This window comes from Cyprinodon tularosa, unplaced genomic scaffold (assembly GCF_016077235.1).
Source record: "Cyprinodon tularosa strain WSP-4 unplaced genomic scaffold, ASM1607723v1 ctg501, whole genome shotgun sequence".
Taxonomy (NCBI): Eukaryota; Metazoa; Chordata; class Actinopteri; order Cyprinodontiformes; family Cyprinodontidae; genus Cyprinodon; species Cyprinodon tularosa.
The window spans coordinates 489,692-513,035 of NW_024039232.1; the positions used below are offsets into that span (position 1 = coordinate 489,692).

General features: G+C 41.2%; 1 protein-coding gene across 2 annotated transcripts; it reads right to left on the minus strand.

Annotated features, from left to right (window-relative positions):
• Positions 1–8,039: 8,039 nt before the first annotated feature.
• On the minus strand, positions 8,040–23,337 carry LOC119795175 (zinc transporter ZIP6-like). 2 transcript variants are annotated; one of them, XM_038303031.1, is made up of 10 exons: positions 23,202–23,337; positions 21,956–22,112; positions 20,020–20,127; positions 18,801–18,970; positions 17,917–18,111; positions 15,411–15,489; positions 14,909–15,295; positions 14,751–14,831; positions 12,226–12,416; positions 8,040–9,102 (listed from the first exon to the last, which is right to left on the minus strand). In XM_038303031.1, exons 1-10 carry the CDS (start codon positions 23,214–23,216, stop codon positions 8,950–8,952), a joined length of 1,536 nt encoding a protein of 511 aa, XP_038158959.1. In that variant the 5' UTR covers positions 23,217–23,337; the 3' UTR covers positions 8,040–8,949. The 2 variants fall into 2 exon arrangements, with proteins under 2 accessions (XP_038158959.1, XP_038158960.1); XM_038303032.1 differs by having other exon boundaries at positions 8,950–9,102; positions 15,411–15,486.
• Between the last annotated feature and the right edge of the window lie 7 nt (positions 23,338–23,344).

Below are 23,344 nucleotides of genomic sequence, written 5' to 3' on the forward strand. Positions count from 1 at the left end.
CATTTTGAGCGTTCAATTGACGCCACAAATGTGATGCTCCAGAAACTCAATCTGCTCAAAGGAAGGTCAGTTTTGTAGCTTCTGTAACGAGCTAAACTGTTTTCAGATGTGTGAACATGATTGTGCAAGAGTTTTCTAATCATCAATTAGCCTTCTGAGCCAATGAGCAAACACATTGTACCATTAGAACAATGGAGTGATACTTGCTGGAAATGGGCCTCTATACACCTATATAGATATTGCACCAAAAAACAAACATTTGCAGCTAGAATAGTCATTTACCACATTAGCAATGTATAGAGTCTATTTCTTTAAAGTTAAGACTAGTTTAAAGTTATCTTCATTGAAAAGTACATTGCTTTTCCTTCAAAAATAAGGACATTTCAATGTGACCCCAAACTTTTGAATGGTAGTGTATATTTAATGCTCTGAACTTCCATATCAGTTCATTTTGTTGCACCATGTTTTTTCTTCCACACTGTTTACATTTGATCTCTGTAGCACTTTAAGGAATGGAAAAGTAATGAAAGCTGTATAAAAGGAAATGTTGTTTTGTATACATGGTTGTCTAACTCTAAGTCTGAGGTAATGTTACACTAAAGATGATGACAATGCTATTTTGCGGTTGCAGAACAATGATTAATAATTGCTTTAGCCTTTAGCATAATATACTAATCAATACATAGCTAGCGCTATTGGTTAGTTTTAACATCAGTGAGCCTAATTCATTCCAATTCCTGCCACCCTTGGGCTAATGTGAAGCTAATACCGTATTTTCACGACTATAAGGCGCACGTAAACGTCTTTTTTTCCCCTCAAAATGTGCGGTGCGCCCTTTGGTGCGGTGCGCCCTATATGGGTTGTAACTGCGACTTTTGAGACCACCTCATTGAGGAGATGATGAAAGAGTGGCTGAATGTAAAGAGACCAGGTGTTTTTTTTCCACCCCTCACCATCGCTGTTAATATGTAACTCCATGCGTGCCCATCTCACAGCTGATGTGAAAAACATGGTGAAACAAATTAACGCTGTGCTCGCTGTTCAACCGCTCAACATCGGTGTGAACCGGACCCAGCAGGTGCAGCAGAAGCAGCGAGTTTACATGCAAAGTCAATGGTTGACGCGCGTATAGGCGCAGCAAAAGGTCCGCAGCGCGTTTTGAGCAGCAGGCGCAGCACGTCGGGAGCGTTTAAGCATCTGCCAACGCGCTGCTGCTGCTCGAGATGGAAAAATTGAAGTTTTGCTGCTGGACGCGCCGCATCAACCAATCAGAGAAGCTGATCTGGGAGCTGACAGCGAGACAGACACATCGCTCTGATGACATATGATATTAACGCAGATGAAAAAGGCTGGATGGATGAGGAGATGATGAAAGCGTGGCTGAGGCAGGTGTATGTGAGGAGACCAGGTAATTTTTTCCACGCATCACCATCGCTGCGTGCCCATCTCACAGCCGATGTGAAAAAAAAGGTGAATCAAATGAACGCTGTGCTCGCTGTTATCCCGGGAGGTCTGACAAAGGAACTTCAACCGCTCGACATCGGTGTGAACCGGCCGTTCAAAGTAAGGCTGCGAGCGGCGTGGGAGCGATGGATGACAGACGGAGACCACAGTTTCACGATAAGTGGAAGGCAGCGCCGGGCAAGTTACGCCACCGTTTGCGGATGGATTGTAGATGCTTGGACTAACGTGTCTGCTGGCTCTGTTGTTCAAGCTTTCGCAAAAGCAGGCATTATTTCTGAGGAGCCGCGCTGCACGGAAAGTGACTCTGACAGCGAAGAAGGGGAAACTGGCATGTCTGATTTAGCGCAGCTGTTTAATTCAGAAACAGAGGATGATGACTTTGATGGGTTTGATTAATACTTTGTAATAAATACATGAATAAAGCACAATCATACTCAGTTTTGCTCCGGCTCTATTTTTCTACCTGAAAACGTAATTCAACAGCAGCCTCTGGGCGGGTCTCCTCCTCTTCAGCGCGGTGGCTGGCAGGTGTTTTTTCATCTAAATAATCTAAATCTTGCAGCTATATTTGCTGTGATCAGTGGGAATAAAGTAGTTTTAATATGTTTTTAAGTGAGAAAGTCCACCTGAAAACTTAATAATTGCAGTCAGTTCATCCAGATTATTATCCTGCCTATACTATTTCTGTCGGAGGCGCTCAGACCCCACATACCAGCGGTGCACCGACAGTAGAAATCCCTTCAACAGCAGCCTCTAGGCCGGGCAGCCTCCGGGTTCACCGCGGCGGCTGGCAGGTGTTTTTCATCTAAATAATTTAAACTGCAGGCACCAGGATACCGGTAATAAAAGCGAACATATTCCGTCGGCAGGTTTCAGGAGTTTAATTTAATTTAGAATTGATCACAGCTCTGTCATCTGCGATGTGTCTGTCTCACGGCCAGCTCCCAGGTTTGATTAATACTTTGTAATAAATACATGAATAAAGCACAGTCATACTTAGTTTTGCCCCCGCTGTATTTTTAAATACGCAGTAGAGGTATTTAAACGTAGTAGAGGACATGTACCTGTATATAAAAAACGCGCCCTATAGTCCGGTGCGCCTTATGTGTGTGTTAAATACAGAAATGCGACACATAACTGAGAGTGCGCCTTTTAGTACGGTGCGCCTTATGGTCGTGAAAATACGGTATATTATATCTATTAAGCAGGTCTTAAAAGGTTAATTGCATTTACGAATATCTTACCTTTTTTCCAGGTGGTACTAGTCAGTCAAAATACTATTTATAGTTTATAGTTTTCCATAGTTCTGTAGGCATACATACTGTGGTGTGCCTGTCAGGTAATCAACAATCCAAGACAAGATGGGGGCCTTCACCTGCATCGCAGTAATTTCTAACCCAGTAGAGCCGGGCAGATGGTGTTGAAGGCCCTGGAGAAATCGAAGGTGATTCTCAAAGTGCTTGCCGGCTTGTCCAGATGATTGTAAACTCTGAAGCTGAGAGAAAAAGGTAGTATGACATTCTACAGCGATTGGTGGCAAATAATTCAGTCCGTAGCTGAAAGAAACATGGGTTTTGGGGTTCCTCAGAAGCACTAAACAAACCAGACAATGGACTTTTTCTCATAGAGGTGATGCTCTTGGCCAGATTTGATCCAGTGATGAAGCAGCAAGTCAGTAGGATGGCAAGTGAATGTTGCAGTCATGTACTTTATCTTGGCCATAATTTTAGACTGCACCCCTGATCTAAGTAATAAGGAACAGCTGTCTTTCATAGTCAGGATAGTGTCACAAGAAGACATTCCTCAAGTAAAAGATAATTTCTTAGGCTTTCTGGTGGCAGGGCAGTTAACTGGAGAACATCTGTCATCTCTAATCCTGAAAAGGCTAGAGGAACTTAACATCCCATTTGAGGACTGCAGAGGCTATTCCTATGACAACAGTGCCATAATGAAGGATAAAAAAAAAGCTTTTTATGTCCCATGTGGTGTCCACGCTTTAAATCTGGTAGAAGCTGATGCTGCAAAAACCTCACCAGATGCCCTTGGCTACTTTGAGCATTTGACAAAATTATTCAAGCTCTTCTAAGCCTCCATCCAAAGGTGGGATATTCTTTTAATATATGTGAAAATCACCCTGAAATCATGGACTGAGACAAGATGGGAAAGCAGGATCCAAAGTATTGAGGCAGTAAGGTATCAGGCTGTGCAAATAAAAACTACAGACCCTGTGGTGCGAGTTGAAGCCAAGTCTTTAGCTGAGGAGATTGTATCCTTTTGCTTTTGCATTTGCACAGCTATATGGTATGATTTTCTCAGCAAAATCCAGCATGTCAGTAAACTGATCCAGTCACCTTTCATGCAGCTTGGAGTAGCTGTCGACTTGCTGAGGAAAACAAGAGATTCCCTCAGAGTTACACTGGATTTTCGATGCACAGACAGTATCAAAGGTGATGGGTAATGGGTAATGTAGTCATCTCTTCACTTGCAGAGAGATTTTGGAATCTTGGAGAAGTGAATGCTTGGTGTGCTCCTTAATTTCCCAACCTTCGAAGAAAAAGAGTTGTTTCAGAAGTTTCAAACTCTATGTGCTGCTCTGACTGGGGACAGCCAGCAATACATTGATGGCGCAGAACTTGCAAGAGAAATGCAAATGTTCCCACCCCTGCCATCAAATAATACAACATGAACTAGGCTTAGACTTCTGGAGGACATAGGGACTCCTATTTCATCACTCTGCTTCATTCTCTCTCTATTCTCCCAATCTGCAGAATCTGTTAGTTCAATCTTTAACGTTCTGCTCTCTCTGCTTTTTCTCAGAGTAGCTTTGCCTCATCTGTTCCTGTTTGGCTGTGACTCCATCCTGGTGAGAAATGTCAGCTGTGCTGCTTCCATCAATACCTTTGTTTATAGATGTTGGAGATCTGCCTTTTTGCCAGTGTAGTCCTGTTTCTCTGACTGTGATTGGCTGGATGTGCTCTCTTCATCCTCTGACATGGGAGCTGCCTTGGAGCTCGTCTGCCTGGCTGCGTGTTTCCTGGACGGGGCCGCCTTTTACAGCTGCTTTTTGTATCTCTGCTTCTGTCTCCTTGAACCCCAGTCGGCCTCAGCAGATGGCCGCTCACACTGAGCCTGGTTCTGCTGGAGGTTTCTTCCTGTTAAAAGGGAGTTTTTCCTCCTAACTGTCGCTACAAGCATGCTTAGTGTGAGGGATTGCCTTCGAGTCATTGAGTCGATGCAATCAACTGGTTTTCCTTAGATAGAAAACTTTGAATCAATTTGACTGTATGATCTGGTTGAACTGTAAGGTGCCTTGAGATGACATGTGCTGTCATTTGGCGCTATATAAATAAACTGAATTGAATAAAGTTAATGTTCAGTTTGAGTCCTTCTGGATTTAGGTACCTTGGGGTTAACGTACCCAGGTCTTTCAATTCTCTTTATTATGAAAATTTTTCTCCTCTTTCAGCCGAGATAAGGACGGATTTTCAAAAATGGGTTCCCTCCCTTTCTCCTTGATTGGAAATAATAAATACAATCAAGATGAGTGCCCTGCCAAAATTTTTATTGCTTTTTCAATGTGTACCTATATTTTTGGCATACAGTTTTGTTTTTAAATTGTAGATTCTGTTATTTCTTCTTTTTTGTGGAATGGCAAAACACCTAGAGTTAAAAGAAATATACTTCAGAATTATAAGTTCTATGGAATGCCGAATTGTCAATTCTACTACTAACCTAAATTATACTCTGGTCCAAGTCAGCTAATGAACTCTGGTTTCAGCTGGAAAGGCAGTCATGCTCCTCAGTTTCTCTCCTTGCTCTATTGACCGACCCGATGGCAGCTAACCCCTCTGGTCTGACCTGCAACCCTGTGGTAAACGCCACACTTAAAATAGGGAAAGTTTAGGAAACATTTTAAATGTAATGCTCCTACATTTACTGATCCAACTTTCTCCTTATAGCATTAGGGACTCAAAAGTTTTGAGGATTTTATAGGGTAGGGATTTTTTGCTCTTTCGCAGACCCAGCTGCTGAATTCATCCTTTCAGCTTCCCGTCTCTTTAGATTGTTTCCAGGTGAGGAATTGTGCAGTCTTTATTTGCCAACTTTCCTCACCTCCCACTAAGCAGCCATAGGGTGAGCTCCTTCAATTCAATCCCTCACAAAGATCTTTAATCTCAAAGGTTTACAGTTCTATCCAATCTTATGATCATTATCTAACCATCAAACAAGGGAGTTGGGGTTGGTCTTTGATGAAGACTGGTGGGAATCGGCGCTTAAGGCCATTCACAGAATTTCTATGTTCCCGCCTGACCTTAATACAGACTAAAGTTGTATTTAGATGATACTATTCGAAGACTAGGCTGGCACACATCTTTCCAGATATGGTAGACCTCTGCGACAGATGTGGAAACACATCCTGCAATCTGACGCATGTTTTACTCCTGTCCAGCTCTCTAAAACTTTTGGCAAGTTTACTTCAATGCTATTCACATCTCACTACATGTTATTTTTGGTCTTCTGGATGACTGTACTTTATATTGCTTGTGAAGGTTCTCAGTCATCAAGGTCACAGTCATCCCAAAAAAAAAAAAAACTGAATAACAATCCCCTGGACTTTGTTTCCAACTTTTAAGACGTTTTGCTTCCCATCCAGGAAGCCTTTTCAATTCAAAATATCAGGAATAAGCTTCAGTTCAAGGTTTGACTCAACTTTCTTTGGATATGCTTTATATTCTACTAAAGAATTGCAGGTGATAGCTTTCACCTCAGTAAAAGCCACCTCCTGAATTGGAAATCCATGACTGCTCCCTCCAGTACACGGTGGATTTAAGAGGTTACGTCTCTTTTAAAAGTCAAGAAAATTAGTTATTCCAGACGTTCATGGACTTTTTTAAGTTATGCAACCCCCCTTCACCCACACCCCATTGTTTTTTTCCTCTCACTCTCCTTGTTCCCCTCTTCTTTTTTTATAATTATTTAGGTAAGTCATTCGTCATGTTAATTTTTTCTGTTCCTGAGAACGCTGTTTAACATCCAAAGGCGTATACACACACGTTTAAGGCTGACACCTATGTATCATGTAAAAACCTTTGTTATTCTTGTATGCAAACATCAATAAAAATATTAAACAGAAAGAACGATAGTAAAAATTAGCTATGAAAACAACTGTCACAGCTATATATTAACTAATGGGTTACAGAAACTTTAAACAAGTGGATAAAAGCAGAGTGTTTCTATTTGCTTACTTATAGCTGGGATTTTCAAAGCAAGCTGATTTATTCTGATATTTATGTTTTGGCTGATATTGGACCAATTTCCTATATCTATATTGGCACAAATGACATTTTTGTTAAAGTCCATTAGACTGTGCCAACAGCTCTTGCCACATAAAAGATTATAAAGCTATTTAGCCCCTAAGCAGCGTTTAGGAACGTAGGATGTTTCCTCATCTTCCTACCTCCTTCCTTACTGCCAGCCCTATTCAGACAACACTCATCATGGTGACTGTCAACACACTTCCACTCTGGTTTAAGTGTTGTGTTGCAAATTCAGATGGACTCTACATTGGGTCCACTGCCGTGAGTTTACCAGCTTGGCATCAGATTGGCACAAATTTTATCTCCAGAACTGACTTAGCCGGGGAACTTTGTGAGGATCACGTTCTGTTAGATCTCCAGTACATTAAACACCCTGCCTGGTCTTCTAACGTGAAAGGAGTAGCCCAACTTTCCCAGTGGATAGTGGACTACCTTATTGGCCACACTGTACATCATCAGCTTATTAAACAAACAAAAAGAAGCCTCAAAAACATGATTGTCTTTAATGGACTTTAATTATTTTAAGTTTTCCACATCTTCTAATCACTTCTCAAAGATTTCAGTACCAGCTCCGGTTGTGTTTGTGTCAAAAGAAATGTAATGCAGACTTACGCAAACATCACAAATACATCTACCAACTTAACATCCAAGTATTTACACCCCATTTAATACTGTACATGTTGGAACCACAGTGGAGTCCAGCTGAACCACCTGTGAGGAAACCTTGACCTAAGAATTGGATCAATCAAAGTAAAATCTGTGAAAATCTGTTTCTTCAGCTGCTCTTTATCCTGAAGAGCAGGAAATATTACAAGGAAAACCCTTCGTTTTCAAAGAGCTGCCATCATCAGTCTGAAAACATAGAAACAAAATGGCTGAACTTTTCTTATCTGGTCTGCATTCCTCCAAAACACAAATAATTTAATAATAAAGACTGAAAATATTTAAGTCTGTGCATTTCATTTTACCAAAACAAAAATACCAAACAAACAAAAAAAAAAAAACTAAATAAATTTAACCACAAAAATAAACCAATGAGAAGAAAATAAATTAAACATATCTGGGATGGCAAAGGTTTGATAAATAGATTGTGATTGAAGTCTGGGTTTTTCCTTCCTGCTTTGAGATCAAAATTCTCCTACATGTAGAACTCAGAGCGACTAAATGATTAAAGTGTTTTAACTGGAAGAATAACATCAACCATTCAGGAAAGACTTCAGTTTTTACATTCAACTTAACATGCTTTTGGGGGGGGGGGGGGGGGGGGGGGACTTTTACCAGCATTTTCGACACATATTAATGAACGAAATAAATAAACACCACTTTCTTTGTTACTCTTGAAAAGAATATTTTAGGATGCAGCAGCAGAATTAAACTGTCTTTACATTTTTACTGATTTCTAGTAACAGAGATTAAAAGGAGGCGTAAAAATTGGCCCGATGTTCCATTTAAATCTCTTGTTAAAGAGGAAATAAACATTTGAACTCTAAAAACAACGTCAGTTTTTGCAGGAACCTCCTGCTGCCTTAAAGTAAACCCTGGATGTTTATTCTGTAGCTCATCTGAGTTGGTAATTCTATCGCTTTAAGTTTCATTTAAATCATTTTCTGAGCTACAAACAGCTTCGTTGATTGACCTAAACTCAGTTTGACCAGCATCCTTGAGCCCAATCAGGGCCTGACTCACTGTTAACCAGCTGCACCACAAGCTTCCTGAAGGATTTTATACAGAAAAGCAGAATTTGAAGGAACTGCGGTCTAGAAAGTTGTACCTTTGTAACACTGGTCCGATTGTATTAATTAAAATGTACAAAAAATAGATATGCATGTATGTAAAAAAAACTAAACTAACTTGCAAAAAAAGAAAGATAGAACCACTACAAGGAACGGATAATAGTAAAAACTGACTCAAAACAAACTCCCAGACTTGGTGCTGAGATCTAATCTCCACCTGGAGGAAAGAACGACTCCTGAAGCCTCGAATTCAGACCTCATCTCCAGCAGCAACATCTGAACTGATCTCTATTAACAGCAGCATGAGACAGCTTCCTGCATGCCGTTGCCTTTCATCTAAACGATACAACTAAGTAAACTAAAACACTATGATGACTGGAGTATGTAAACAAAAGCACGGACAGAGCCTTCAGGAGGAACGGGACAGTTCCCCATCAGTAACCCAGATCCAGCTGGATTTTATGCTCGAACAGAGCGATGAGCAGCATGATGCAGAAGCCCAGTAGGATGCCGGCGTTCTGCAGCAGGAAGAAGCCGCAGTGGCTGAAGCCGTGGTCTCCGGCGTTGTTGTGCAGCATCTCTGGCACCTGAAGGAAAGGGGGAAAGAGACGGTCAAATCAAAGCAGACTGGAATCATTCCACCTGAAGGAAAGGGGGAAAGAGACGGTCAAATCAAAGCAGACTGGAATCATTCCACCTGAAGGAAAGGGGGAAAGAGACGGTCAAATCAAAGCAGACTGGAATCATTCCACCTGAAGGAAAGGGGGAAAGAGACGGTCAAATCAAAGCAGACTGGAATCATTCCACCTGAAGGAAAGGGGGAAAGAGACGGTCAAATCAAAGCAGACTGGAATCATTCCACCTGAAGGAAAGGGGGAAAGAGACGGTCAAATCAAAGCAGACTGGAATCATTCCACCTGAAGGAAAGGGGGAAAGAGACGGTCAAATCAAAGCAGACTGGAATCATTCCACCTGAAGGAAAGGGGGAAAGAGACGGTCAAATCAAAGCAGACTGGAATCATTCCACCTGAAGGGAACAAGTAACTCCTGGACATTAGGGAACCATTAAAATATGTTCAAAGGGAAGGAATAATCAGGTGATTCTGGGAAGACTTGAATGCATGGGAGCCCACATTCGGTTCAGGAGAGCTAACGCTCTGGTCCAGGACTCTGCAAACCTGAACAACTGAATGCTGTTTAGGAAACTGAGCCCTTTGATGAGCAGACAAACATCTACACATAAAAGGAATCAGGAATCATTTTTTTTCTAAAATAAGTGCATTTGTTCTTGAATTGAGGAAGTATATGAGACACTTTGACAATGGAAAGACATTTTACATTTAAAATAATAAAACAATTGCATCGTATATTTCAACGGCACATTATTAATTTATATTTTTTTAAGAGTAAAAATACTAATTCCATTGGCAAATCATCTTATTTATATACTTATATTGAGGGACAATACACTTAATTTAAGAAATGCTGACTAATTTCTGGATCCTTTTTCCAGTGTGCAGCTGAGTTACCATTACATAAAAATTTAGATCTGTAAATATAAAGGGATATAAAAAAAACTGCAAGCTGTCTTCTCTTCTCTCATTTCTCAGGACTGATGTGGTGAGACTCTGTCCGACAGGCTAAATATTAAAGCAGCATAAAGATTCTTGTTCTCAACGCTTATAGAGCTGATATTGTTAGTTTGAGCCTGATGGAGTAAGGGCGACCCCTAGAGGTGAGATGGTTTAAATTGCTTATGTTCATTAGTTTGCAGAAGCTTGTCTACAGCCTCATTACTGCACTCCAGGTTTTGAGGACCAAATATTTCAAACACTGATGATGTGATGAGAACCATTTTTCTGAAGGAATACAACTAGAGTCTGTTTGGACCAAGCTGCAGCTTTCAGATCAATGGCCTCATATTTGGATTTTATGAAACTCTGGAGGTCATGGTCCAGCGGCTGCACGGTGCCCAGATGTTATCGATCAAACCTCTGACACTGAAACAAACCCAACCTCTACTGCCAGAGATGAAAGCAGGAATGACGTCATTTATTAAAATCTGAACTTGGACCAACAGACCAGCAGTTTGAAGGGAAAAAAAAAAAACTGAGCATCTCTGGAAGTCTCCCAGTCGAGATCCTAAAACAAAAAAAGGAAAATCCCGAAAAGGATATCCTGTAATATTTTCATCTGCAGTCGTAGTTTTATAAAGAAACAGTTATTAAAAAAAAAAACCCTAACTATCATCCATAACACACTGAGTCATTAGATGTTAAATCATTTATATTTCTATAGATGTTTTAAACTTCTTTTTCTGCTCAGTGAAGCACTTTAAGGACCTTTTTTCTGCTCTCTAGCAGAACTAGGCTTCAAACAAGGATTATTATGTCAACAAGACTCTGTTAATCATGTACTAGTTAATGTCGTTTGAATAAGCAGCAGTTTACAACAGAAAACAGGAGAATGAGTAAACTGTGGTGTTAAATGTGATTTAGGCGCATCGGTAGAAAGTTGATCCAGTTATGCTATCAAAGCCTTTAAAATGCTAGAGGAAGCCTGTAGAACCTGAAGTGAAACTCTTGGGTTTATTATGGTGGATCATTTTCTGCTCTGAACTTTGAATCTGTTGCAACATCCACCCTGCAGGGCATCGGCAGCTCACCTAAATGTTTTCACTAGTGAATAATGTTTTTTTCTCCATCAAGCAATTATCTTCTCACAGTTTGGAAACTGGCTAATAATCCTTCCCAGAATCCTCCTCTGCTGATGTCTTCCCATGAATCAGATGAAGCTCCTGCTTGAAGAGGTGCATCTGATCATCATGTGAAGCTTGAGGCGAACCGATCCTTGTGCAACCGTTTACCTTCTTGACGCCTTGGAGCTGACCTCACAGATGTTCGAACCAAACCTGCTCTGGTCACCTAAGCTTAAAAGATGCAGTCTGTCTGTTGGATGTGACAATAAAAAATGCGGCTGATATATTTCTCTAACCAAAAGAGAATCAACGATGGTCAGAGATGGCCGTCAGCGATCAGAAAGGCCGAATGGACGCAGACTGCAAGTAGCCATCTTTCCAGTGTTCTTATCAGCTGAATTTCAAAACAAGTCGGGAGAGCTAGCTTAGGCTGTTGCCAACTGGACTTAATCTCTTGTGCAATTTTTTTTCTTCAGAAAATTAACCGATTAGATTACACTGATTTGAAAGAAATGCATTTGATATTAAGATCTAAAGATTTAACTGCAGACATTATCGTTGCATTTAGCCGTTTACATAAAGATCAGCAGAACGAATATCAGATGAAATAAGACTGTCAGTTGGAAAGTGCTGAAAAAAATCCAAGAACAAATTTTCTCTCTGTATAGTTTAAGCTAACAGGGATTTAAAGAAGAAGGATCTGTTCTGGTCAGAGGGCCGCGCCATAGTGCTAAGCTGAGTGTTCGCTACTTAATATGGCCGTCGTCAGGTAGAATGCTTCATGAATCACGCTTCTGAAACCCATCAATTAAATTTCTTGATTTTTACATAAATTCATATCAAAGACTTATGAGCTCATATGTTTTAACAGTATGCAGGAAGACTCAGTAGTCAGCCACAAGAGGGCGCCATGAGGCAGTTGTGTTGACTCAGCAGCTGATTGAGCAGCTTCTCAGAGGAAGAACCCTCCACTGATGACCTTGGGTTCCGTTCCTCAGTGGGTCCAACTCACCATGTCCACCAGAGCCACATACATGAAGAGGCCGGCTGTGAGGGCAAAGATCCACATGCAGATGTTTTCAGCGTAGTGTCCGATTAAAATGCCCGTCACCATGCCGAGGTACGCCATCATGGCCGACAGCGCGTTGTAAAGGATGGCCTGCTTTACCGTCATGCCCGCCTTCAGGAGCACCGCAAAGTCCCCTGGAAACAGAACAGAGATCGTCAGACAGAAAACAGCAACATTTTCATCTACCGACACTTTCAGGAGAGAAAATAAAACTATGAACATGAAGGTAGCTCCACTCCTTCAGCTTGTTCTATGTCACTTTGCATCAACAGATGGAAGACTGAAGATCACAGATGAGTTTATACTTCACGCAATATTTCCACAGCTGCAGGTAAAATAAAGCAGCTGATTTCCCTTCGAAGCCAAAGTCTGGACTAAATAAAGGATAAAAAGCAGCCAAACGTTTTAAATCGGCTCAGCCAGGTAAAAAAAGAAATAAAAATAAAACAATGCAACTGGGAATTGGTTTCCACACATGGATAAAGGGACGACAGAAAACTGCTGCAGAAATCTCTAATCAGACGACCATCCCTGCTCTGCCTCTGGGTCAGAAACACTGGAACTAGTGTTTGACATTAAACTCTAAACTGCATCCTGGAAGTAAATCAAATGTTTCACGGCACCCTCAGTGCTTTGTGTGTTCAGACTGAGACTAAAGCCGGGGATAAACTGTGCGATATTTTCAATCATGGCACGCAGCTACAACTCAGACTGTACGACGAAACCGTCGGGTTTAAAACTTCACAGCTCTCGATGTACGTTCTCACACTGTGCGACCCGACGCTCTGATGCGATCTACATGCCCACACTGCACATCCAAAAACCACCCGCTCGACTGAGCGCCAAGAGACGGCGCTGGTCTGACTCGAAGACTGGAAGAAGAACTCCTTTGTTTGCACATGCGCAGTGCTCGAGGTGGTAAATCGGCTGGTAGCTCTGCTTCAACTGCAGGATTTGTTCACAAACATCTCACAACAGCCGACTGAATTTTAATTAGATTTTCTCCTGACCTCACGATTCCTGATTGGGAGGTTGTGAGAGGCTGATTGCCCCACGTTACCTCCTGTATACTTTACGACGCAGGAAACACGATGAGGATGAAGCATGTACCGTACTTCCCGGACTATAAGCCGCTACTTTCCCCCACTCTTTGAACCATGCAGCTTATAAGAAGCTGCAGCTTTTCTGTTGACTCTTTCTAAACGCCAGAGAAGGGAGTCAAAATTGGAAATTTAGCACAAGAAGAAGCAAGCAGCAGGAACTACAGAGAACAAATGTCCTGAATTCACACATTTTCACATTTATTTGCTGCAATAAATCTGCTAAACTAATAAAGAGACTGGGGTAAACGTCTGCAGAGCTGAAATAAAGAGCTGACGAAGCCCCATCAGTTGAAGCTCTTACAGCTGCGAGCCAACAAGCTAACAGGAGTTAGCCACCTTCCTTCCTCGTCCCGACTACAGGGGCTATATATAGAGCTCCCCCTACAGGTTTGGTGGGAGACACCGTAATAGCAGCTTAAAGCCCGCTTATACATGCGTGTTTCCATTTTTTATTTGTTTTTTTTTATTTGTGAGGTGCGCTCTGTAGTACGGAAATTACGATAATATCAAAATAAATACTAAACAAATCCCAGATCCATAAATATTAACATCACAAACTGTGAAACTTGAAATCAACAGACTGAAATCTTTGGGATGAAGCCAGACAGTTTAGATCAGATAGAGACCTCTGATCTAAATCCAGTCCCTAAAGATCTACTGTACTGCAGTTTTTACACGCATCTCTGCTCCAACATAGCTTAATTAAAGAATCAAGAATCCCCCCTTCAGTATGCTGTCAAGTTTGGCTAATTCCTGGGAACCATTACGCGTACATATCAAATCTAACAAGGGTATGAGACTGAGTTTCTCCCTCCAGCCCTTTAGGTGGCGCTAATGAACTTAAAGTGGGTCTGCTGCCACACAGAAGGGGAGGTCCATGCATGATAATAGTAGTAAGAACTTTTTCACACAAAGGTTACAATAACGTTCAGAAACAATGGACTCTCTGGACAGACAAGCGTTCAGGTCAGGAAAACACTGAAACCCTAGAGCCAAACATTTACAAGCTTCCGCTTAGTGCAAAGGAAAAATCGCAATAAAATTGCATTATTGTTTTAAAATAATCGCAATTTTGTTTTTTGGCAAAAAATTGTTCAGCCCTAATCTTAACTTACTGAAAATCAATTCTGCTTTATAGGACTTTGCTCGGCTGTCTGTTAGGAAAGGTTTTCTGCAAGCTAAACGTTTGTGAAAAAAATAAAATAAAAAATGCGAATTTGTAACATTTTTATTTGAATTTTAAAATGAAAAAAATATGTTTTGGGGAGTTTTCTATGTTCAGGAACAATTAGAAAAGCCTCTTTAAATTTAGGCCGTAAACTGTGCTGCCTCTCCTGGTAACCAGCGCAACGATGGAGGTCTTACCCAACTCATGAGGCAGCTCATGGCAGAAAACGGCCACCGACGTACTGAGGCCGCTGGATAGACTCTCAGTAAAAGCAGCTCCTGCAAAAACACAACAACTGCATTAGAAGTGTCCAAAACTGAGACGGTTTTAAGCCGGATCTGCAGTGGCTTCTCACCGATGGCGAGGCCGTCGCTGAAGTTGTGCAGCCCATCTCCCATGATGACCATCCAGGCGAGCGTGGCCACGCCGGCCTGCTGGAAGTGCTGCTCTGAGTAGGAGTGGGAGTGGCTGTGTGGGTGGTGGTTCTGGGAATGGTGGTGATGCAGGATGTGGTGGTAGTCATGATGGTGGTGGTGCATGCTGTCCGCCTGGCCCACCGTGTCATGGAAGTGGGAGTGGCATTTGTTCTCGCAGTCCTCCGCCGAGTAGGCGGCGTCCCCCGAGGGTCTGCCGTAGCTCTGCGGCGAGACAACGGACACCTGTGGCGTCAGCATCACCTGCTCCTCCTCCGCCACGTCATTGGAGTGGTCGGCAAACGTGCTGGCGCCGTTCGTCTCCACGTCTGAAGGCGGAAAACACAAGGAGGGACAAAACTGAGACGTCTGCAGCGTTGGCGTCAGGGCTGGAGTTTTGAGATGAACTCAGTTGATGTTTTTCTTTTTGCTGTCGCCTCTCACCTTCAGTTGGCTTCAGCTCGCTGGCCACCAGAGCGGGCTGCTTCTCCGGATCCGATTTATCATTCTGGTCCCATTTCTTCTGGATATGTAGACATAAAATATTGTTCGGTTTCATAGAGGAAGAAGAAGGAGAAATCCTCCTTGTTCAACGGCAAACTCTGAACGAGCACATTTCATGATTTCACAAAGTTAATGTATTTCTTTTAAATGTAAACTGATTCCTAATTACAAAGATCATTTAATTAGATAATGGATAAAAGTTTGATTTAATCCATCTAAATGGCAGTTCTACTGTCAAAGTTTCTTCTTGCTCCTCCTGCTGCAGGAAATGAATTAGCATTAACAATTATCACTGGCATTGAGAGTCTAGATGATGGTAATAAAAACAGCCTTAGATTACGGACGGGTGATATATCAAATATACTCGATGTATGTCAGGTTTTCCCCACGCACGATATTTAAAATGACAATCGCAACCATAGAGTACAAATTCGTCGGACGACATTAAGCCTATTTCACTGAGTTTTATTTTTCCCACACACTTTGAATGCATCATAGACCTGTCCTCCAAACAGGATTATTTTCTGTGCGCCACACAGTGAAATATGGCGACAGCAGTAACTTATTCTATCACCTAAAAAGTAGGGGTGGAACGGTTCACAAAGTCCACGGTTCGGTTCGATTTACGGTTTCTGGTCACGGTTTTCGGTTCGGTTCGGTATATGTTGATTGTTACACCGAAATCCCATAAAAATTGATGGAATTAATGAAAAAATCCCCCCAAAAATAATGGATTCTAATTAGTTTAAAAGATCCGCGGAAACCCTGGATCATTTCCGCATGTTTTGCTGTTTTGAATTTAATCATGTCGCGCATGCTCTCTACCATCTCCAAGGGACTCAGAGGGGAGCGGACGGGAGCCACAGTGGAGGCTGTAGGCTTTGCTTTGAGCAGCCGGTCTGGAGCGCAGCGGGGCGGAGCGCTGACGGAGTATGTGGGATTTCGGGGTTAGCATGACATGTTGGTCATGTTGCTGTTAGCGTAAACAAAACGTGTTGCACAATGCTTGCACACTGTTGCACTTTTATCCACAACTTTCTTTCCGCCGTCATCGTAGGTCCCTCTAAATGCAAAGCGGTCCCATACAGCAGACCTATAAAGTGCTGCTGGCGCGTCTTCCAACGCCTGTTCTTTCCCACTTGCCATACCCATACAATTCTCCACAACAACTGATTTTTTTCCCTGCTACACCCGGCTAAGCTGCTTCGCTTCTTCTTCTTCTTTACTACTGGTGGTTGGCTTTGGTCGCAGTACCGCCACCTTCTGCTCTGGAGCGTAAACGCTTCCCCTATGAGAAAAAGGAGCAGCGCATGAACCGAACGAAACACACGCGAACCGAACCGAACGGTTCTGACGGTTTTTATAAATCGTCCCATCCCTACTAAAAAGTAATCCGCTGCAAAATGAAGAATGTTGTGACGTCTGCATGCCGCCGTCTCCCCGCACACCGATTAAAATGTTCTGCTTTGAATATTCTCATATTCGGCTGTGAAGCCGACGACGTTGGCTTCGTTGTTTGAAAAGCAACCTCATATAAGACAAAAATTAATAGATAGAGAATCTAAAATCGTAATAAATAGCATCTGTGAGTTCCTTCAATACCTGTGATGTGGTATTGTTCAGAGGTTCGCAGGCGTTTTGTTAACTTGGCGATTTTCTCAAATTACCACTTTTTGTGCTCCTTTAAAATTCCCAGCACGTATAGATCAGTGTAAATAGTTTAGAGATGCTCTAATAACGCACTAATATTTGGACAGTATTTCCTTTTGTTTTTGTAATTTTAGGTCAATTTCTTTTTTCAAGAGCCCTTTTTTATTTTGCTCTTTATTTAGTATTGCATTCTCCCCGTGCATGTGTGGGTTCTCTCTGGGTACTCTGGCTTCCTCCCACAGTCCAAAACATGACTGTTAGGTTCATTTGCGTCTCTAAATTCTCCTTAGGTGTGTGTGTGTGAATGGTTGTTTGTCCTGTTCGTCTCTGTGTTGCCCTGCGATGGACTGGCGACCTGTCCAGGCTGGACCCCGCCTCTCGCCATAGACAGCTGGAACCCCTCGCGACTCTCAGCATGAGAGAAAAAGGATGGATGGATTTAGTATCGTGTGTTTCTGCTTAGTTTCCTGGTTTGTTGCTTGGATCTTATTAAAGGTCTAATACTGGCACTGAAAGACATAATGTGGCTGTATTATTAATGAACAGCTTTGAGCTGGTTAAAATAAAATGTTTTTAATTTGAAACCAAAGGTTTGAATGAGTATATCAGTGCAATTTTATGCACTCTTTTGTTTTTGAATGTGATTTAATCATATTGTGATATATATTGTGTATCGTGACATAGCCCAAATATATGGTGATATTAGATTTTCTTCATATCGCCCAGTCCTGCCTTAGATTATGCAGACATCATGTGACCGAACCTCGAGTTAATGAGCCGTTTATCTAATTCTAACCTTCTGCTTCTTGTCTTTGTACATTTTTCCCAGCGTCAGGAAGTGTTCAATCAGGAACATGAAGTAGACGCCTCCCAGAGCAGCCAGGCCTTTCCACATCCCATCAAGGTCTTCCCCGTTTTCTTCATGGATGTGATGCTCTCCAAGGTCCATACCCGGTTCCTCATGGTGGTGGTGGTGATGGCTTCCCTGAGACTGAAGAGAAGAATTTTAAAAAAATTTATGAAAATGATTTGGGGAATAAAATTAATAAGGTCTCATCTAAAAACCTACCAATACAGTCAAATGCCTAAGATATAATCAGGTGCCTGCAAAGCCAGGCTTCTTTATATAATAACATATTAATAAAACATAAACAAAATCAAAATCCTGCCAATCTTTGCAAAGCTAAATAAATAAAACAGCTGAAAATTGAGATGTTTTATTTTCTAACTTCTTATGATGAATGTTTTATTTCTTTCAGCAATTAAAAAACAATCTCCTGGACTTTGTTTCCAAGTTGGAAGATGTTTCGCTTCCCATCCAGGAAGCTCTTTCCATTTAAAATTCAAAGATTTTTTTTTCAATTCAAAAATTAAAATTCTAAATTTTTGAAATGAAAAAGCTTCGTTGATGAGAAGCAAAATGTCTTCAAACTTGGTAGCAAAGTCCAGTGGATTGTTTTCTAACTTTTTTCAAACACGTAGAAACAAACAACAACAAAAAACGTTATTCTGACACAATTAGTCTAAAATTTTGGAAAAGATCTCAGATATCAGGCATGTCTAGAAAAAAGACATTTACTCAACTTGGTAGACTTTATGTTCCCTGTATATCAAGGTGGTTAATTAAACCAGAGAGTGCGACCAAAGTGTGGCTGGTCACCATCCTCCACATGGACTCACATGAGGTATAAGGTGCAGGAAGGCGTCTCCACTCAGTGTCCCCACAGCCAGGGCCACCAGGAAGCTGAGGAGGAACTTGAAGAAAACTTTGTTCATGAGCGGGATGAGGACGACGCCGAGCAGCGACAGCATACTGATGATGGTGATGGAGACGAAGCCGCCGACCCACGCTGCAACAAACCAAAGCTTAGCTGAAACTAAACCCCCGAAAATTAACCCTTAATTCAATTTATTACTAATATAACAAAACACACTCTCCATTAGCAGGATTTTAGTTATTATATACAGTTATAAGTATAGTACATTACATTAATACAACTGATGAGGACTGGTTAATTCTATTTGAAAAAAGTTGTTTATTGGAGGCAACTAAAAACATTTTTTTTTATTGACTGTTCAGGAATTTAGATTATGCAGGTAGAATAAAGAAACATCTGCTAAGTTCTGTTCTATCAGCAATCATCGCATTAAAGACATTTAGACATTTAAAGACATAACCATCAGTAAAATCTCTACCAATAAAGCGATCTGAACTAGGGATGCACGATATAATCGGCCCCCTATCGGCCTTAAATCTGAATATCGGACATCGGCCACCCCGCCGATATTTAACCCGATATTTGATCAGCTTCTGAGTTTCTAAAGTCTAAAAAAAAAAATAATTACTACTACTTCTTCCTCAAAAACTTTTTTTTTTTTTACAGACTTAAAGACTTCTAAAGATGAGGGAAAAATATTGATACATTAAAATATCACAATATCTTCATATGCTGATATATTGCCATTTAAAAACACCATATCAATCTCTTTTACTAATGAAATATTGCTATATGTAATTGAAATTTTGCCATATTTTTATATGTTGATATATTGACGCGATATCGATCTATTTTACTAACAAAATCTCACAAGAATTTGCAAGATATCATGAGAGTTTGTAACAGAACGATGAAATTTCACGAGATTTTGAAAGTAAAATAGATCGATACCGCATTTTTAAAAATCAATTTGATATCAGCATATGAAAATATGAGTATATTATTTTTCAAAGTGTCAGAAATGAATAACAAAACTGCTATTTTCAATGACTACTTATTTTTGTCCAGCTTTAACATCAGTATTGATATCGGTTATCGGCTACATGAGTTTTAAAATATCGGCATATCGGTTATCGGCCAAAATCCCAATATCGTGCATCCCTAATCTGAACTGATCCTACCTGTTGCGATGTGTTTGCTGTTGTCTCCGGCAGCATTGTCGCTCTGGTTATTTGTGGCGTGGTTGTGATCTCCATGGTGATTGTGAGAATGTTTATGGTGTTTATGCCCTGAAAAACAAACATCACAGTAGGTCACGGTGAGACAAAGCTGCAATGATCTGCCTCGGCTCTTTGAGGAACGGCTTTTCTTCCACTTTCCTGCTGAAACGAAAAATAAAAACTCAACATTTTCTTTAAAATGTCAATAGAAAAGGACTTATGACCACTGAACCACAGCCCTGCACCTGTCTTCTTAACCTATGGATCAAGCGTAGCTGACACGAGGAACGGATTTCTCTCTTTGGTGTGTGTGCAGCTTTGCTTCACCATATTCGATCCTGCAGCCCACCGCCGCTTATTTACTAACACACTTTTTCCTTCCACTCAACTTTCCTTTAATATCCTCTGATACAGCAGCTTATTCTGACCACAGCATTTCTGCATCCTTCCTTTAAAACTCAACATCAATATTCTAAAAATCAGGTTTTTATTCACTATAGGCGCAACTAAAACTCTTGTTTTACTTTGAAGAGACTTATCAAAACAAAGCACACCTGAGGATATTCTAATTGAAATCCAGCTCTAAAACAGCTTAACCTTCTGCTAACCATACAAGCAGATGATAATAAAGTATCTAAAGAGGAAGGTGTTGATGAGTCACTCCTGCAAACTGAGGAGGATGATTGCTGTGGGGACCAAAGGGGTATTGCAGGCTGGACCCCTTCCTCTGTTTCAATTTGCATGTTTTCTAAACAAAAACAAAGTTTTGTTGGGTTACTGTATAAAACCTCGAACTGAACTCTAGTCCAGACATTTTGAATTGATAAATCTTCCTGGATGGGAAGGGAAACATCTTCAGAATTTGGAAACAAAGTCCAGTGGATTGTTTTTTTACTTTTTTTTTTTTTTTTATGCTACAGGTAAAATCTTCATAGAAAGGTAAAAGCAAAAAATTTAAAACTTAACATCGTTGTAAAATACAGGTTAAAAGTCGTACGTTCTGCTTAAAATAAATGTTTTTAATCTTTTTTTTAAAAAGTCTGGGTAGTCTGTGGTTCCTTCAGGTGATCAGGGAGGGCATTCAGGTCCGAGGAGCGGCAGAGCAGAAGGTCCGGTCGCCCATGGTGCTTAGCTGAGTCTTGGGGAGGAGGAGGCGGTTGGAGTGTTTTGAGCAGCAGGATGGCGTTGTAGTGAGAGGGGTGAGCAGTTCCTATAACCAATCATTTCATGAGGAAGTCATAGAACCCGATCTCACAGGGATGAATTGGCTTTTTAACTTGCAGGAATGACTGAGCCGAAGCAATTACGGTACTGTTTTGGGTTTTAGAGTCTTTAGCTGCTGAGTAAATAACAGATACGTTTAAACATTAAACTGGAAATGTTCACACTCATTTCATTACCTGCTTCATTTCCCTTCATCTCACTTTCTTCAATTTGTTTTTCTTAATCTTTTTATTTTTTGCATCTGCATCATTCTGCACCATCTAAATTTGTACATCATTTTTTATAAAAACAATCCAAACGGTGATGTCAGAAGGAGCTCACCTGCAGCTGTTGATACTAGACTGAAAACTGAAATAAAAAAAAAGAGATAAAATAAATCTATTAAGTCATATTTGTCCAATAAAATATATATTTTGAGAAGCAGGAAGTGCTTAAGAAGTGATTAGTCATGAAGAGGAGGGAACCAGTTAATCAGGAGTAACAAACACAAAGGCGTTTATTGTGAAAACAGTCGTGGTATCAGGGTGATACCACGGCTGAGAGTGACGGGCATACTGGTCCTGCAGCAGCGCCTTTTTAAGGCTTTCAGGTTCGTACAGCTTCCTCAGCAGGCCATCGCCGCCGCCGATGAACATCAGAAGGATCTTTCTGCATCAGTGAGTCTGGTTCTTACCTTTGTGGTCATGCTGGGAGACGTCTCCGTGCAGGAGGCACGCCCCACTGTCGATCTGGTTTAGCAGGGCGGGGCACAAGTATGCAAAGTCTCTGAGGGCGACGCCCCCTTCTTGTGACATTCCGTGGGAGAAGAGCAGACCTGAGGCGTTCAAACACTGCAGGAGGAAACATGGAAAATCAGACTGGTTCTGAAACCTAATGTTGAGCCTCAGTCAAGTTCTCCCAGAAGAAAACCTGAACATAAACCTGCAGAAATCACAGATTCTAATGTTTTTGATTTAAAATCCATCCCTAAATGCTTTTAGGCGTCTACGTCTTCAGCTGCTGCAGCCTGAAAAGCCTAAAACGTGTTTAAGATTTTTTTTTTTTTTAGTCAACAGGAGGTGAAATTAGTGATAAAGATAGAAAACTAATTCTTTCCCCTGAATCAGCTGACTGGCAGCTCACATGAAAACATACAGACAGATAAAGAAATCAAAGCACGGAGCATTTTCAGCCCAGAAACAAACCAACAAACTGCCAACAAATATCAGGGACAGAAGCTGTGATGAAAAAACTGAGAAAAATTACAAAACCCACCACAGACAGTGCAACTATTGGAGTTCTAGATTATTTGGAGAACAATCTGCCTTCTGAAGCTGGAAAAACTTGTAAATTTGATGTTTTTAACTTTATTCCTTGCAGAGCTGCTCTGAAGCTTTCGTTATGTCGATCTTCTTGTTTTTATCTGCAGATTCTTCTTTTGCTCCATAAAGGGTTAACTAATGACAAGATCTACTATAGAGCTGAAAGCAATAAACTCTGGATTTTCTTCTAAAAAACTCATTTATACATTCTAAATGTATAAATCATGCCTTTATGCAACTTATCAAATTAACTTAAGGTGTTAATCTGCAGATATTTTCCTCAATGTTTAAATAACCAATCATCAGAATAATTCATTACAAGAGGAAGGGTTATGGTTGGCTGCGGAGATGAGATAGTTCTGTTGGATTCAGCAGCGTTTGACGCGGCGGCGCGGCTGACTGAGGCGCCTCACAGCTGCCTCCAAACCAACACTGACGTCTACTGGTCAAAGATTTAGACGTATTCCTCAGAGGAGCGCCTACGGTCAAATGAAAATCATCACAGATCAGCTGGTCTCCATCAGAGGACAGATTCCAGTTTTCCTGCATTTTTTGGGACCATTAAATGTCACAGACCATCCCTGTTAACAGAGGCAGCATCGGGAGACGGAGACGTACCTCTTCACTGTCCATGCTGCGGTTCTGCAGATGGTCATCGTGATCATCATGGTGGTCGTGGTCGCCATGGTCGCTGTGGTGGCCGTGGTCGCCGTGGTGATCGTGGTCACCATGGTGATCGTGGTGGTCATGGTGATCGTGGT